At 43.5% G+C, this 15,849-nt stretch overlaps 1 protein-coding gene across 5 annotated transcripts in view; it reads left to right on the top strand.

The window, feature by feature from the left end:
- Positions 1–15,849, top strand: part of IDUA (alpha-L-iduronidase) — a 145,126-nt gene that overhangs the window by 109,852 nt on the left and 19,425 nt on the right. For all 5 annotated transcript variants that reach the window (XM_056568822.1, XM_056568820.1, XM_056568824.1 and 2 more), the window contains 3 exons: positions 1,751–1,846; positions 7,939–8,141; positions 10,066–10,245. In XM_056568822.1, coding sequence (XP_056424797.1) covers positions 1,751–1,846; positions 7,939–8,141; positions 10,066–10,245 — 479 coding nt within the window. The remainder of the gene's footprint in view (positions 1–1,750; positions 1,847–7,938; positions 8,142–10,065; positions 10,246–15,849) is intronic.

The following is a 15,849-nucleotide window of genomic DNA, read 5'->3' as shown; positions in this document are numbered from 1 at the left end:
ACTACAACTCCCAGCATGTACTGACAGACCGTGCATGCTGGGAGTTGTACTTTTGCAACAGCTGGAGGCACACTGGTTGGAAAACCTTCAGTTAGGTTCTGTTACCTAACTCAGTATTTTCCAATCAGTGTGCCTCCAGCTGTTGCAAAACTTCAACTCCCAGCATGTACTGATCACCGAAAGGCATGCTGGGAGATGTAGTTCTGCAACAGCTGGAGGTATACAACTACAACTCCCAGCATGCAGAGACAGCTGTTTGCTGTTTAGGCATGCTGGGAGTTGCAGTTTTGCAACATCTGGAGAAATATAGTTTAGAGACCACTGCACAGTGGTCTCCAAACTGTCGACCTCCAGATGTTGCAAAACTACAACTCCCAGCATGCCCAGACAGCAAACTGCTGTGTGGGTATGCTGGGAGTTGTATTTTTGCAAGACCTGGAGGTACACAGTATAGAGATCACTGTGCAGTGGTCTCAAACTGTAGACCTCCAGCTGTTGCAAAACTGCAACTCCCAGCATGCCTAAACAGCTCTCTGGGCATGCTGGGAGTTGTAGTTTTGCAACATCTGGAGGGTTACAGTTTAGAGACCACTATAGTGGTCTCAGACTGTAGCCCTCCAGATGTTGCTAAGTAACTCACCGGCTTCCGTCGGATCCAGGGAGCTGCGTCGCCATCCTCTTCTTCCGCCGATCGCCGCCCGCTGCCGCCGCTGATCGTCGCCCGCTGCCGTCGCCGACGGGTAAGTGGATCTTCAACGCCGGTCCCTGTCGGTTTCCCCGTCCTGTCCCGCCTATTGTGGGTGGGCAGAACGGTGTATGTCCTCTCTCCCCCTGCTCTGGCTTCTTTCTCTCATGCACATCTGCAACCACCTGGAGGGGGAGAGGAGGGGCGTGGCTTATTTCTCTCATGCAGTTCTGAAAGAGAAAAAAAAAGCCATGACATGTTGTCCACAGCCTAATCCTAACATGTGGACAACATTAAGAGATCCAACACAGAACTACAGAACTTCCTGGCCCACAAACAGCTAAGAAAAAAGACACATGCTACACAAACATACAATACATGTCAATCGCAAAAAACATGAACATTAAAAGAAGATGCAATATAGCCAAAAATCTTAACCACCGGAGTACCCCTTTAATTTTTTGGATCTAAACTTTTGACATGATGGGACAACATCTCAAAAGTTAATAATGCTTTAAAGGGGTACTTTGCTAGAAAACAATTTTATTTCTAAATCAACTGTTGCCAGAAAGTTAAACAGATTTGTAAATTGTATTATATTTGTTCTTGTATTTAAAAATCTTAACCCTTCCAGTACTTATCAGCTGCTGTATGTTTCAGAGGAAGATCTTTTCTTTTTGAATTTCCTTTCTGCCTGACCACAGTGCTCACTAGAAACTGCCCAGGAGCAAATTTCCATAGCAAATCACTCTTGCCCTGCACAGTTCCTGACATGGACAGAGGTGTCAGCAGAGAGCACCGTGGTCAGACAGAAAGGAAATTCAAAAATAAAAGAACTTCCTCTGTAGTATACAGCAGCTGAACGATTAAGATTTTTTTAATAGAAGTGATTTACAAATCTGTTTAACTTTCTGGCACCAGTTCAGTTAAAAGAAAATGTTTTCCAGTGGAATACCCTTTTAAGGGTATTTTAGTTGTGTTCTATTTGTTTGCTTTTACTAAATACACATTTTGAGTATAGCAATTGTGTATTTTTCTTGACATTATTTTTCTTGTGTTTTACAGAACGGTATGGCTTAGAACATGTCTCAACATGGAATTTTGAAACTTGGAATGAACCAGATAATCATGATTTTGACAATGTCTCCATCACAGTAACAGGTATTTTTTTCCATCCTCAAACAGGTTTATTGGCAGACCAATGGATATTGCTTATCAATTTGATTTTATAGAACCATTACATTTGTTAAGGAGAATCTGTCATCAGCATCACCCATACTAACCTGCTGGTACAGGATAATGATGTATGTGACGCTGATTCCAACGCTGTGTACATTTTTTTTCCTTAATGGCACCATTCCCAAGTTATGCCTGAAAATCAAAATATGCAAATGAAGTGTTTTTGTGCACTAGGGCATTCTAAGCCCCTTGGTGCACTCTTCTGCCCGCCTGGCTCCTTTCACATGATCATTATCAGTAAATGTCCTTTAGCCACTTTTTCTTCTATTCTACATTGCTGAGCTTCTCTGACACATGTAGTGGTCCCATGATTTTGACATAATCACAGGTAGCAAACAAAAACTTCTGAATAGAGCACAGTGTAGGACTTGTAGTCTGTGGGTGCTCTGTCTTCAAAACCCGACCAAGGTCAATACTCCAAAATGTAAAAAAGGGAAAACGGCACTCCATGAAGTACCGTTTTCCATTTTTTTATTCCAGCATATAGCACATACAGAGAAGGTCCTGGTCGGGCAGTTACTGCTTTATGTTATCTGTGTGGAGATTTCTGCTCCCCAGGACCTGATCCCCAGGATCTGCTAGATGCAGTGCGTGTGTGTGTGTGTTTGTGTGTGGGGGTTGGGGGGGGTGAGGAGGCTGATCAGCTATGCAGGGTAGGCAGAGGCATAGCTTGTAGCTTATGGGCCCCGATGCAAAATCTACAACCGGGCCCTATATGCCAATTATATTATTGGTCTCTAATGGGGCAGATGTACTTTGGGGTCCCCTTATGCATCGGGGGCCCCCGGTGCGACTGCTACCTCTGCTACCTCTATAGCTATGCCCCTGAGGATAGATAATGTGGCTAAAGGACCACTCATGTGACAAGAGTGGGTAGAGCGGATCTACAGTTACATGTTCCCTGTATAGAATGGAGTTCAGCTCCCTGAATATTTATGAAGGTTGCAAAGTTAGGTGCTGGTTGGGCAGAAAAGCACTTAAAGGGGTTATCCAGGAAAAAACTTTTTTTTTTATATATCAGCTGGCTCCAGAAAGTTAAACAGATTTGTAAATTACTTATATTAACCCCTTAACGACCAAGGACGTATATTTACGTCCTTGGCCGGCTCCCACGTGACCCCGCGTCATATCGGGTCGGTCCCGGCATGTATCTGAAGCCGGGACCCGGGGCTAATAGTGCGCAGCAGCGATCGCGGTGTCGCACGCATTTAACCCTTTAGACGCGGCATTCAAAGTTGAACGCCGCGTCTAAAACGAAAGTGAAAGCTGCCCGGCTGCTCAGTGGGGCTGATTGGGACCACCGCAGTGAAAATGCGGTGTCCCGATCAGCTGGGACATGAGCGGAGGTCCTCTTACCTGCCTCCGGCGTGTCCCTTCGTCAATTGATTGCTCCAAGCCTGAGATGCAGGCTTGAGCAATCGACCGCCGATAACCCTGATCACTGCAAAGCTATGGCTTTGCAGTGAACAGTGCTAGCAATCAGTGTGTGCAGTGTTATAGCCCCCTATGGGAGCTATAACACTGCAAAAAAAAAATTGTAAAAAAAAGTTAAAGGGGTATTCCAGGCAAAAACTTTTTTATATATCAACTGGCTCTGGAAAGTTAAACAGATTTGTAAATTGCTTCTATTAAAAAATCTTAATCCTTCCAATAGTTATTAGCTTCTGAAGTTTTCTGTATAACTGCTCAATGATGATGTCACGTCCCGGGAGCTGTGCATGATGGGAGAATATCCCCATAGGAGCTGGACAGCTCCCGGGACGTCATCAGAAAGCAGTTAGGCAGAAAACAGCAACTCAACTTCAGAAGCTAATAGCTATTGGAAGGATTAAGATTTTTTAATAGAAGTAATTTACAAATCTTTTTAACTTTCTGGAGCCAGTTGATATATAAAAAAAGGTTTTGGCCTGGAATACCCCTTTAATAAATGCGATTTAACCCTTTCCTTAATAAAAGTTCAAATCACCCCCCTTTTCCCATAAAAAAAACACCATTTAAATAAATATAAACATGTGTTATCGCCGCGTGCGTAAATGTCCGAACTATAAAAATATATCATTAATTACACCGCATGGTCAATGGAGTACGGGCAAAAAAATTCCAAAGTCCAAAAAAAACTTATTTTTAGTCACTTTTTATATCATGAAAAAATGAATAAAAAGCAATCAAAAAGCCCGATCAATACAAAAATGGTACCGCTAAAAACGTCAGATCCTGGCGCAAAAAATGAGCCCTCATATCGCCCATACACAGAAAAATAAAAAAGTTATAGGGGTCAGAAGATGATAATTTTAAATGTATAAATTTTCGTGCATGTATTTATGATTTTTTCCAGAAGTACGACAAAATCAAATCTATATAAGTAGGGTATCATTTTAATCGTATGGACCTACAGAATAAAGCGAAGGTGTCATTTTTATTGAAAAATGTACTACATAGAAACGGAAGCCCCCAAAATTACAAAATGGCGTTTTTTTCTTTAAAAAAAACTGTGATTTTTTTCCCCGTTTCGCTGTAGATTTTTGGGTAAAATGACTGATGTCACTGCAAAGTAGAATTGGTGGTGCAAAAAATAAGCCATAATATGGATTTTTAGGTGCAAAATTGAAAGGGTGTCTCGGGAATTTATTGAAGTAATTTACAAATCTGTTTAACTTTCTGGAGCCAGTTGATATATAAATTTCCTGGAATATCCCCTTAATTAGCATTTTGGGATTTTCGGGCATAACTCCAGAAACGGACCACATAGAAAAAAAAATTCTTATTAAGCAGCATTGGAATCAGCATCTCCCGCACTAATCTGTTAGTATAAGGCAGTGATGGCGAACCTATGGCACGCGTGCCACAGGTGGCACGCCGAGCCTCCTCTGTGGGCACGCGGCCACAGGCCCCCGTCACATTCCGGACATCCCTGTGTCCCGAATCGTCATTTCAGGACACAAGGATGTCCCGGTTACCTCTCTGCGGTCCCGCGTTAGCTTTAAAAACGCAGGGACCGCCGGAAGGTAGAGCACGCAGGGACGTCACGTCACTGATGTCCCTCTCGTGTGCACGTAAAGCAGAGCAGAGCGGAGCATCGGGAAGGACCGAGGATGACGCGCGCATGGTAAGTGACCAGCGGGAAGTCATCTTCGGTGTTCCGACACAGACATACAGCCTCCAGCCATGCACTGTATATGGCTGGAGGCTGTATGTCTGTGGGGGGACTCTGTCTGCCTAATGTGGGGGAAACACTGCCTGCCTAATGTGGGGGAACTCTGTCTGCCTAATGTGGGGGAACTCTGACTGCCTAATGTGGGGGAACACTGCCTGCCTAATGTGGGGGAACTCTGACTGCCTAATGTGGGGGAACTCTGACTGCCTAATGTGGGGGAACACTGCCTGCCTAATGTGGGGTAACTGTCTGCCTAATGTGGGGGAACACTTCCTGCCTAATGTGGGGGAACACTGCCTAATGTTGGGGAACTCTGACTGCCTAATGTGGGGGAACACTGACTGCCTAATGTGGGGGAACACTGCCTAATGTGGGGTAACACTGCCTGCCTAATGTGGGGGAACACTGCCTGCCTAATGTGGGGGAACACTGGCTGTCTAATGTGGGGGAACTCTGTCTGCCTAATGTGGGTGAACTCTGTCTGTCTAATGTGGGGGAACACTGACTGCCTAATGTGGGGGAACACTGCCTGTCTAATGCGGAGGAACTCTGTCTGTCTAATGTGGGGGAACTCTGTCTGTCTAATGTGGGGTAACTCTGTCTGCCTAATGTGGGGTAACTCTGTCTGCCTAATGTGGGGTAACTCTGTCTGCCTAATGTGGGGTAACTCTGTCTGCCTAATGTGGGGGAACTCTGTCTGCCTAATGTGGGGAAACTCTGTCTGCCTAATGTGGGGGAGCACCGCCTGCCTAATGTGGGGGGACACTGCCTGCCTAATGTGGGGGGAATTATACTGCCAACCTTGTGGGGGGAATTATACTGCCAACCTTGTGGGGGGGGGGGGAGTATACTGCCAACCTTGTGGAGGGAACTATACTGCCAACCTTGTGGAGGGAACTATGCTGCCAACCCTAATGTGGGGGGACTATACTGCACCTAATGTGGAGAACTATACTGCACTTAATGTGGGGAGCTATACTGCCAACCCTAATGTGGGGAGATATACTGCACCTAATGTGGGGGAACTATACTGCACCTAATGTGGGGGAACTATACTGCACCTAATGTGGGGGAACTATACTGCCAAGCTAATGTGTATTCTGATTTAATTGCTGTGCTGGCACTTTGAGGGGAAAAAAGTTGGCGTGCATTATGGTTCGGGCACTCGGGCTCAAAAAGGTTCACCATCACTGCTCTACACCATAAGGTTTGTTTCTTTTTTGATTAAAGTCATTAAACTAATTTGGGTATGTTAACGCATTGGATTGTTTCTTTGTTGTGGAATCCCCAGAAGACTCTCCCTTGCACTTCTGCTACAGATCGACATTTGTTGATTTGATTGCTGGTGAATTTACTTGTTCAAAACTATATAGTCCAAATTTAGACAATGGAAAGTAGAATTTAACACCCCACTATGCCAATCTTTGTATTCAGGGGGTCTTGAAGTTCTCACCTCTTTATGGGAGTGCTGTAGGAGTGCAGAAAAGGTCCTCCTCTTCCACAGAGGTTTACTTGGGAGCCCCCATGTAATTTATGTAAGAATAAAACAAGTTACTAGATGTATATTTTGGTGGCAAAACTATGATAGTCCAAACAGAAGAATACTGGTATTAACTCTGATAGTAGAATTCCCCAATAGCGGATATGAAAAAAAAAAATCATAGTGAAATGAAGGGATTGTAAATTAATCTGCAGGTTTGTTTAGAGAAGTGGTTCTCTGGGGTACAAGTACCCCAAGGGGTACTTAGCAGTTCTCCAGGGGATACTTGAAAAAAAAATCAGTAATGGCAGCCACAGCCACTGGTTACTGGTCTGGACCAGTTTGAAAGAAATGGTAGGCTGACGTCATTGCACCGAGGAGCGGAGCAGGAGGACAGCAAAGGGGAAGAGCGGGCACTGGGCTGCTGTGGGCAGTAACTACCATCAGCTTTGTTGCTCCACTGCCCCTGCAGACCGGGGACCTACTGCTATGAGCCATAGAAATAGGTCCCCAGACCAGAGGAGCAGTGGAGCACCAAAGCGGGACAGTATAATGGCCTACAACTATATATTGGGGCAGTTTGGGGGCCTACAGCTATATTTGGGGGCACAGAGGGGGCCTAACAACTTTATGGGGACACAACGCGGGTACTATTACTGTGTGTGACAATAAATATGGGGAGTTTATAAATAGGTGGGCATTGTCCTGCAGAAAGGAGCCTAAAATGTTTGTTTGCCTTGTTCTGTGTAGAAGTCTGGTATGGGAGAAATCTTAATGGCGGTCTAGGCCAGATAGTAAAGAAAAGCAAAGCAAACAACTCCGGTTAGAGAAGACCTCACCTGTAAATAGGGGGACTGGGGAGATAGGGGGAGGAACAGGGGGCCTGTTATAGAGGTAAGTAAAGCATATGAATTATACTATAATCATTACAAAATCTCTCTAATATGGGGGTACACGTTTTTAGGAATGGGCTGTCAAGGGGTACTCAGGCAAAAAAGGTTGATAACCACTGGTTTAGAGGAATCTGCTATTTTTTTCCTGTAAACATTTGGATATAAAGCACCATCACATTTCATAGAATGCTAATTCACATACAAAAAGAAAGACAAATAGAGTGGGAAAAAATAGGCCCGGCCCATATAAGCTTACATTATAAAGATGTATGCATACCATAAAGAAAATACTGATAACCTTTAACAAAACTGTTTCTAGAAAAAGAAAAAAAATATTTCTGTCAGCCTCGTGCTTACTACAGGTTTAATCCATACTGTCATGGAAACCAACATACTTTATTGTATAAACTTCGATGTTAGTTGCCACTTTTTGTACCATGCCCATTCCTGCCAACAGTAACCATCACAAACATATTCACTTATGCAGGCTTTCAGAATTACTATGATGCCTGCTCTGAAGGGCTAAAACAAGCAAGTCCACAGTTAAGATTTGGTGGCCCAGGAGATTCATGCCGCTCACCACCAAGGTCACCTATCTGTTGGGGTCTACTTAGCCATTGCTATAATGGTACCAATATCTTTACTGGGGAGACTGGAGTGAGAATGGACTACATTGCACTGCATAAAAAGGTTTGTACTAGATAAGTTAAAAAAATGTAAGTTGAACTTTATTGGTTTAGATGCTCTAAACTGTTTTGTGTAGATGAAAAAAATGTACAGGAAAATATGTCATTCTGTAGGGTTTTTAAAGAAAGGTTGTATACAGTATGTCTTTGTTCAAAATTGTGCGGTTTTATTAGTATTAAAGGAGAACTCCAGAATAGAAAAATTGTCCTCCATACTGTTGGCAGTAAAAAAAAAATAAAGAGGTACATACCTTCTTTCGCTCCCCCGGGGCCTCCGGTAACCCACTCCTGTCTCCACCGCGATCCTCTTCCTGGTTGCTGGTGGTTGGCGAGTCATACTGCACTCAGCCAATCACCGGCCGCAGTGGAGTCCCGACTCATCCGGCGATAGGCTGAGCAGCAGTGTGACGTTTTTGGCCCCGGCAGCAGGAGTGGGTTACCGAAGGCACCGGGGGAGCGAAGGAAGGTATGTACCTCTTAATTTGTTTTACTGACGGCAGTATGGAGGACAATTTTTCTATTCAGGAGTTCTCCTTTAATATGTCTTTAACTCAGAGCTGTAGCTAGCTCCTTTTGCGCCCGAGGCAAGAACAGAAGATTGCACTCCCTCTCCCATTTGGGCTCAGGGCATCCCTCAAATTTTTTTTTTCGCGTGCCACCCCTACCAAATTTTTTAAATATGTTTCTTATGTAGATTACAGTACTGCTATATGCAGTGACTCACAAATGACATATTCACTGATCAGAGTCATTTTTTTTTCTTTACTGTCTGGTCTAGGACATCATGATGATCTCTTCCAGACAGAACTCTTCAGGGCCGAACCTGCACCCCAAAGCATATTAGGCTCTGCGCTTTTCCTGCATTATCCTCCTCTTTTCCCCACAAATGGATCCAGCCACCTCCAAACACAATGCCACCAGCCTTCCCACAACGCACCATGTTTCCAGCCTCACTCAAATACCTCCAGACCAGACCCCCCCCCCTCCTGTCTTACCCATATTCCTCCAGCCTACCCCACACACAATGCCTCCAGCCTTCCCCACACACAATGCCTCCAGCCTCACCCCACACAGTGACAGAGGGGTGTACATGGGAGACAGGGGTGTAGAAAGGTGTACATGGATGACAGAGGGGCATTTAGGGGTGCACAGAGGTGACAGAAGGGTGTAGAGGGGTGACAGAGAGGTTATGAGGGGTGACAGAAAGGTGAAGAGGCGTGAAAGAAGGGTGGGGGTGCATTACCTGAAGCTGAGTAGGCCTCTGTCAGCACCGCCCCTGCTCCTTCCCTCCATACACATCAGTCTGCTGAGGGACCAGGGAGAATCCAGAGTCCACAGCTGCTTCATGAGAGAAGGAGGGTACACAGGGATCAGAGCTGCAGCATCCCGTCCCGGCAGTGTGCTCACTCAAAGCATTATAGTCACAGGTGCACAGGCCGGGATGGAAAATTCAACATCAGTTTTGTGTCATCTTTCCCACTGCCTGGGAATCACTGTCAGGTGTAATGTGTGCTGGACTCCATGTTCGGACATCCTTAGCCGATGTGCCCCCTTGCAGCAGCACGCCTGAGGTGATCGCTTCAGTCACCTTATGGGAGCTACTGCCCTGCTTTAACTGTTATGATCATAAGCATTGACTTTTACTATTTTACTGTAGAAAATTATTCTCAAAATAGTTAATTTCATTATTTTGTGTTACTTTATTTTGCTCTATAAAACATAATTCCATAAGAGCAATGCAAATATATATTTTGTGGAATACATATGGGAATATATTTTCTGATAACTTAACTATATCTCAATAGCATGTAGCTTTCGAGCTACCCACAACTGTAGAGCCATCTACTTCTATTCCTTTATGTGATTGCCCTCTTGTGGTGCAACTATGGTACTGCATTATCAGAAATGTAAAATATCTTGTCTTGTAGGGTGGAGGGAGTTCCTTTCGTATTTTGGAGCAAGAAATTGACACTGTTAGTGAAATTCACCAACGCTTTCCACAGTTCCAATCTGTTCCAATATACAATGATGAGGCTGATCCACTAGTAGGTTGGTCCACACCACAGTCTTGGAGAGGCGATGTTACATATGCAGCCATGGTAATAAAGGTATGGAGATTCATTTGATATGTTTTTGTTTCTTTTTTTTAACAGACAATTTTTATTAAATAGTTTTTGCATTATAAAACATAGAAATACAAAGAAAAAGAAGAAAAGTGTCACTAGGGCTGTATGCACAAGGGCCAGTTTTGCTCAAGCTTGGGATATCACAGATTTCTCTATAAATATAGAAAACTATTCTCACAATTATTGCAAAAATGTGGCACAACTATACCAATAAATAGAACATGTGAATATGAAATGCATGTTTGTTTTCAACCAGGTGTGAACTATAGGGTAGAGTTTATTTCCTTAAAGGAAAACTGCCAGGCTACTGTGCCTGGATCCGCCTGGTCCAGTAAGCATCAAACTGATCAGCGTCCTCCGCACTGGTACCGCTGGTTAGTGCGGGGGGACCAAGCTGTCCGTTTTCCTTTAAAGAAGTAGGCCAGTCCCATAGTATTGTTAAGATTCTTTTTGTCATCTGATTAGCAGACAAGTAAGCTTACTAAAGGCTTAGCATGAGTAGAGTTTGACATGAGTTCACATAGTCCAGCAATACATTGTTGTCATATACTGTATGCTGCCGTAGTTAAAATTCACAAACTTCTCCTTTGAGAAGCATTTACTCTTCTGGCACCCATTTCCATTATAAAGGAGTAAATTCAGTCTTATCCTGCAGCTAACCTTGAGTGTTTTATCTTCATTTTGCTGCTTTTTGCAGCTTTCTCACAAAAAAATAAGGAAAACCCCTGCGCTAAACTGGAAATTTCTAGTATTAGAGTAGGGTTACATGTGCCATATTTTACTCCATATTTGCTCCTCCTTATTTTCCTACCCATTGAAGTTAATGAATAGCAAAATCAGTGGTGTACCGGTATTTTGCTACCTTTTGACTTCAGTGTGTAGGAAAATAAGTAGGAGCAAATAAACAGCAAAATATGGCACGTGTGACCTTACCCTTAGAGCAAACTAATATAATATGATTACATTGAGATTGGATGCAGTATCTCACATAGGTGAGTCCACCTCACACATTTTTGTAAATATTTTTTTATATCTTTTCATGTGGCAACACTGAAGAAATGACACTCTGCTATAGTGTAGTGAGTGCACTGCCTGTATAACAGTGTTAAAGGGGTACTCCAGTGAAAAAAAATATTATTATTATTTTTTAATCAACTGGTGGCAGAAAGTTAAACAGATTTGTAAATTACTTCTATTTAAAAATCTAAATCCTTCCAGTACTTATAAGCTGCTGTATACTACAGAGGAAGTTCTTTTCTTTTTGAATCTCTTTTCTGTCTGTCCACAGTGCTCTCTGCTGACACCTCTGTCCATGTCAGAAAATGTCCAGAGCAAGAGAGGTTTGCTATGTGGAATTGTTCCTGCTCTGGACAGTTCCTGACATAGACAGGAGTGTCAGCAGAGAGCACTGTGGTCAGATAGAAAATAAATTCAAAAAGAAAATAACTTCCTCTGTAGTATACAGCAGCTGATAAGTACTGGAAGGATTAAGATTTTTAAATAGAAGTAATTTACAAATCTGTTTAACTTTCTGACATCAGTTGATAAAAAAAAAAATGTTTTCCACCGGAGTACCCCTTTAACCCCTTAACGACGCAGGACGTATATTTCCGTCCTGCGCCGGCTCCCGCGATATGAAGCGGGATCGCGCCGCGATCCTGCATCATATCGCGTCGGTCCCGGCGCTCATCAACGGCCGGGACCCGCGGCTAATACCACACATCGCCGATCGCGGCGATGTGCAGTATTAACCCTTTAGAAGCGGCGGTCAAAGCTGACCGCCGCTTCTAAAGTGAAACTGAAAGTGACCCGGCTGCTCAGTCGGGCTGTTCGGGACCGCCGCGGTGAAATCGCGGCGTCCCGAACAGCTGACCGGACACCGGGAGGGCCCTTACCTGCCTCCTCGGTGTCCGATCGACGAATGACTGCTCCGTGCCTGAGATCCAGGCAGGAGCAGTGAAGCGCCGATAATGCTGATCACAGGCGTGTTAATACACGCCTGTGATCAGCATAGGAGATCAGTGTGTGCAGTGTTATAGGTCCCTATGGGACCTATAACACTGCAAAAAAAAATGTAAAAAAAAGTGTTAATAAAGGTCATTTAACCCCTTCCCTAATAAAAGTTTGAATCACCCCCCTTTTCCCATAAAAAAAATAAAACAGTGTAAAAAAAAAAATAAACATATGTGGTATCACCGCGTGCGTAAATGTCCCAACTATAAAAATATATCATTAATTAAACCGCACGGTCAATGGCGTACGCGCAAAAAAATTCCAAAGTCCAAAAAAGCGTATTTTGGTCACTTTTTATACCATTAAAAAAATGAATAAAAAGTGATCAAAAAGTCCGATCAAAACAAAAATCATACCGATAAAAACTTCAGATCACGGCGCAAAAAATGAGTCCCATACCGCCCTGTACGTGGAAAAATAAAAAAGTTATAGGGGTCAGAAGATGACATTTTTAAACGTATAAATTTTCCTGGAACAAGGAAGAAATGCCTTCGAGGTATAGCGGATCCCAGATTTATTAAATGTATAAAAACAGGAACGGTAAATACAGGGTTACACGTTTCAGGCGTGTAACAGAACGCCCTTAGTCAAATGACTAAGGGCATTCTGTTACACGCCTGAAACGCGTAACCCTGTATTTACCGTTCCTGTTTTTATACATTTAATAAATCTGGGATCCGCTATACCTCGCTGGCATTTCTTTCTTGTTCCTGTATTCGGTGCTGCCATACACCTGCCGTGCGTTGGTTTTGGGAGGATGGTCCGGTGTTAGCTGATCAGCTCGTACTCTACCTAGAAATTTTCCTGCATGTAGTTATGATTTTTTCCAGAAGTGTGACAAAATCAAACCTATATAAGTAGGGTATCATTTTAACCGTATGGACCTACAGAATAATGATAAGTTGTAATTTGTACCGAAATATGCACTGCGTAGAAACGGAAGCCCCCAAAAGTTACAAAATGGCGTTTTTTTTTTCCATTTTGTCGCACAATGATTTTTTTTTCCGTTTCGCCGTGCATTTTTGGGTAAAATGACTAATGTCACTGCAAAGTAGAATTGGCGACGCAAAAAATAAGCCATAATATGGATTTTTAGGTGGAAAATTGAAAGGGTTATGATTTTTTAAAGGTAAGGAGGAAAAAACGAAAGTGCAAAAACGGAAAAACCCTGAGTCCTAAGGGGTTAATGTTGTGTCCCCTCAAAATAACTTAACACACTAATGTCTAAACCTTGGCAACAAAAGTGAGTACACCCCTAAGTGGAAATGTCCAAATTGGGCCCAAAGTGTCAATACTTTGTGTGGCCACCATTATTTTCAGCACTGCCTTAAGCCTCCCAGAGCTGGTATATGTAAGAGACCTTGCGCTCCCCCATCTTCCGTTTGAGGGTTCCCCACAGATGCTCAATAGAGTTTAGGTCACAGTACATGTTGACATTCATGGGTCCCTCAATAAACTGTAGCTTCTGAGTGCCAGCAGCACTCATGCAGACCCACACCATGACTCTCCCACCACCATGCCTGACTGGAAGCAACACACGCTTGTATTTGTACTCCTCACCTGCTTGCCGCCACATACTTGACGCCATATAAGGGTGCGTTCACATGTGCGTATTTTTGCTGCAGATCTTGCTGCTGCAGATTTGACTGCCCATTGACTTTAATGGGCAGCAAAATCTGCAGAAGCAAATCTGCAGCAAAAATATTCACGTGTGACCACCGCCTAAACGAAATAAGTTTATCTTGGTCTTATCAACAACTGGATTGGTGCCAGTAATCCATGTCCTTAGACAGCTTGTCTACAGAAAACTGGTTAAGGGTTGTCTTGTGCTTCATCTTTAGAAGAGGCTTTCTTCTGCAAAGACAGCTGTGCAGGCGAATTTGATGCAGTGTGCATTGTATGGTCTGAGCACTGATAGGCAGACCCCCCACCCCTCCAACCTTTACAGCAGTGCTGGCATCACTCATATGTCATTTTTCCAAAGATAATCTTTAGATATGATGCTAAGCACATGCACTCAACTTGGCAAGGCCTGTTCTCAGTGGAACCTGTATTATGAAACAGCTGTATGGCCAACCATGCTGCAGCTCAGTTTCAAGGTCTTAGTAATCTTTTATAGCCTAGGCTATCTTAATGTAGAACAACAATTCTTTTTTTTAGATCCTCAAAAAGTTCTTTGTCATGGGTGCCATTTGGAAATTCCAGTGTCCAGTATTAAAGAGTGTGAGAGCGATAACACCACTTTTAAAACACCTGCCCCCATTCAAACCTGAGACCTTGTAATATTAATGAGTCACATGACACTGGTGACGGAAAATGGCTAATAGGGCTCTATATGGACATTTTCACTTAGGGGTGTACTCACTTTTGTTGCCAAGGTTTACACATTTATGGCTGTATGTTGAGTTATTTTGAGGGGGACGCAACCTTAACCCCTTAACGACCACGGACGTAAATGTACGTACTGATACGGAGGTACTTTGCGTGCCAGGACTTACATTTACGTCCTGTATATGACCACGAGCATCGGAGCGGTGCTCGCGTCATGCACTGCAGGTCCCGGCTACTATGAGCAATCGCTGATGTCTGCCATTACCCCCTCAGATGCCGTGATCAATACAGATCATGGCATCTGCGGCAATGCGTGTGATTAAATGGATGATCGGATCGCTTGCGGCGCTGCTGCAGGGATCCGATCATCTAAAATAGCGGCCGGAAGTCACCTCACCTGCCTCCGGCCGTCTCCAGGGGTCTTCTGCTCTTGTCTGAGATTGAGCACACCAGAGAAGAAGATCTCCGATAATACTGATCAGTGCTATGCCTATGCATAGCACTGAACAGTATTAGTTATCAAATGATTGCTATAGATACATAAACACATAAAGTGTAAAAAATAATAATAATAATAATAAAAAAAATCCCCTCCCCCAATAAAAATGTAAATTGTCCCTTTTTCCCATTTTACCCCCAAAAAGCATTAAAAAAATAAATTAATAAACATATTTGGTATCGCTGCGTGTGTAAATGTCCGAACTATCAAAATATAATGTTAACCCCTTAAAGACATGCTGTATAGCGTTACTTCGCATACAGCGCTGTACATTTATGGCGCAGCTGTGACGGGAACGCAGGAGCTGCGATCGCTTCATTCACGGCTGGTCCCGGCAGCTGTCAGACGGTAATGGCGGACATCGCGCTAATGTCTGCCATTAACCCGTCAGATGCCGTGATCAGTACAGAACACGGCATCTGCGGCAGTGCGGCAAGATGGTGGATGAAGGTCCCCTCACCTGCCTCTGTCCGTTTCCCAGGGTCTTCTGCACTGATCTGCTGCCTTCCAGCAGACCAGAGCAGAAGATCGTCGATTATACTGATCAGGGCTATGTCCTATGCATAGCACTGAAGAGTATTAGCAATCTAATGATTGCTATAAATAGTCTCCTATTGGAACTAAAAAAGTGTGCAATAAATGTAAGAAAATATATAAAAAAGAAGTGAAAAAGCACCTTTACCAATAAAGTCTTAAATCACCCCTTTTCCCCATATTAATACAAAAATAAAAAATAAATAATA

This window comes from Hyla sarda, chromosome 1 (genome assembly GCF_029499605.1).
Source record: "Hyla sarda isolate aHylSar1 chromosome 1, aHylSar1.hap1, whole genome shotgun sequence".
In the NCBI taxonomy this organism is placed as follows: Eukaryota; Metazoa; Chordata; class Amphibia; order Anura; family Hylidae; genus Hyla; species Hyla sarda.
This window is presented reverse-complemented; position numbering and strand designations above follow the sequence as displayed.